Raw genomic sequence first — 2,514 nt, 5'->3', positions numbered from 1 at the left:
ATCATCATCATCATCATCATCATCATCATCATCATCATCATCATCATCATCATTTTCGGCATCATCGTCATCATCATCATCATCATCATCATCATGTTTATACTCTAGCAATAATTGCGATGGGTTTTTTCCTCTCTCATCAGGAAAACGGATATGTTGCTGCGCACACGTCAAAGCCAGAGGAAACAGATACGGATGCTAAGAGGAAGAGAGACAGAGCGAAAGAGAGAGAGAGAGAGAGAAAAAGAGAAAAAGAGTCAGATGGCAACCGTGTTCTCGTAAAGGCTCTGAAGTTTCCCAATTCCATTTCTCCTGGTGTGGACAGACAGAAACAGTTGCCCAGTTACTATCGCCTGGCGTCTCCATCTCAGGTTCAAGACTTTTGGCTTTATGAGAACAGAGTAATCCGGCACCTGCCATCAAAGTACTTAATATAGAAGTCGACAATAGAAAGGTTCAGTACAGGACTTAAGTAGTTTTACTATCATAAATCAAGGAATGACGTTCTGTTGTTAAGCAAGAATAGCAAAAATGACGTGCTTGCTTCAAGGAACGGATTAAGACAGCAGTGATTGAGCTACGATCAGTCCTTTGTCAAAGATAATTATTATGAGATTATATCATATGAAGTCTTCGCCGCTCTTTTCACAACCCTGTTTCATCAGTGAGCTGATTTGTTAGTTTGAATCTCCGAATTTTCAACACATTGTTCCCTTTTCTCTGTTGTCTATCAAGCCATGTGTGTGGCATTTTCTACTTTTCCGACTGTCTTCTCCATGTCCTTCTCTTGTCTTCTTTTCCTCCTCCTGTCTTCTTTTCCTCCTCCTGTCTTCTTTTCCTCCTCCTGTCTCCTCCTTGTCCTTGCTTTTTCTCCCGTTACGCATTCTCTGTGCATGTTACTCGCGATCTCTCAAGTTCTTTACCTCAATATTCTGTCAGCTGCTCTCGGACATTCTCTATTCCTGTTCTGTCTCATTGTTTGTTTTTTTCATAAGTATCATCATTTCTTCCTGTCTGTTGGTGTTGCGTGTGACTTAGTGCATGGAACGGCCGTTTGGTCTTTCCTCCCCCCCCGAACTCCCCCACCACAAGTTTTGACAATAGGAACATTTATGGACCTAACAACGCGTTTACGGCGTATCGTTGTGCGTGGCACAGCCTTTCCTTGACTATTCTTTACCTACGGGGGCAGCGCTTTTATGTTGTGGAGTGTGTTCACCTCCTAACAAAAGAATAGTTACTGATTTGGCTTGTAAATTCATGGATATTACTTACCCTTCATTGCGCCCGATCAGTGACACTGATTTCCCCTCACCAATATCGAGCTTGCGGCAAGCTAACCCATATCTGACTGTAAAGGGGGAGGGGGGAATCAATCCTCTGCTTTTTCCTTTGGTTCACATTTGTTTATTGGATTTCAAAACACACATCCCTCTTTTCTTTTTAAACAAAAGATCAATCAAAACGAAAACTGTCGCCAGAGCTATTTATTTCTTTCTGTAGCACTCATTGGCCTATCCCAGAATACTTCTCGAAGGATGGCGCAGGAAAGACTTTCAGAATTTTTTTTCCTTCTCATACCGCAACTAAAGATGAATTAATTATTGGGAGAAAAAAGCCTGGGGCCTCTTATTCACAGAGTGTTTTGTCATAGTCTTGTGTCCGTGTTTGTCTCAGGTCATTGGTTGTATTGCATTTCTCACCTCATGCAGAATCTACATATCAACTAACAATACTGTCACAGATTTCATTCTCAGCGTACTTCTCGATTCTTTTTTGCTGAGATCATTTTTGTCTGTCTGAGGTCCAGATTCTTCATCCTCCATGCCTCATCAAACCAATGATATCTTGTAACTTACGTTGGAACCAAATATTTATTGTATTCTTCAGAATGTGTTGTTCGATTCTTCTGTAGTACCGTATTTTCTTCAGGGAGAGTGGGGAATCGTCTCGTTCATTTTAATGCTGTTGAACGAAGCCAGGTTTGTGAGGTACAAAATGAACTCTTCTTTCACGAATCGCGTGGATAATAAAAATACATTGAATTCTTACCACCCCCATAGACTTGAAATATAACATCCTAGATCGGGAACTGTCGTGGACGTCTCTCTTTGCTCTCTATGAAAACTTCGCCTCGCCGGTGTGCCAACATGTGCGCGCAGATGAAGCCAAGACACATTAAGTCTTAAGGTGTCTTGGGATGAAGGGCAGAACACCAGCTTGGCTAAATTCAAGTGCGCACCAAACCTTTCCCTCCGTGCCCTTTATTTATTGGTTACAACTTGAGTTAAATGGTGCGAACCATGGTGAAACGGAATAATGACGTCAAAGTGCACAGTCGATGGGGTTATATTACATGTCTATGGCCACGCCCACCTACCTAATGAGCATCTGGTTTTCGAAGACAAGAAGTAAAGATTGTGAACTAACCAACCAAATCGTTGTCGTTTTTTGCTTATATTTTGTGTGTGTGTGTGTGTGTGTGTGTGTGTGTGTGTGTGTGTGTGTGTGTGT

The 2,514-nt window shown here is 41.9% G+C and overlaps 1 protein-coding gene across 1 annotated transcript in view; it reads left to right on the top strand.

Annotated features, from left to right (window-relative positions):
- LOC101847527 overlaps positions 1–738 on the top strand; it is a 75,503-nt gene extending 74,765 nt beyond the window's left edge. The window contains exon 6 of the mRNA XM_005108478.3: positions 144–738. Within this exon, the coding sequence (XP_005108535.1) occupies positions 144–202 (59 nt within the window). The 3' untranslated portion in view covers positions 203–738. The remainder of the gene's footprint in view (positions 1–143) is intronic.
- The last annotated feature ends 1,776 nt before the right edge of the window (positions 739–2,514 follow it).

Source organism: Aplysia californica, unplaced genomic scaffold, assembly GCF_000002075.1.
Source record: "Aplysia californica isolate F4 #8 unplaced genomic scaffold, AplCal3.0 scaffold00692, whole genome shotgun sequence".
In the NCBI taxonomy this organism is placed as follows: domain Eukaryota; kingdom Metazoa; phylum Mollusca; class Gastropoda; order Aplysiida; family Aplysiidae; genus Aplysia; species Aplysia californica.
The sequence above is the reverse complement of the archived record's forward strand: the minus strand, read 5'-3'. Positions and strand labels throughout refer to the sequence as shown.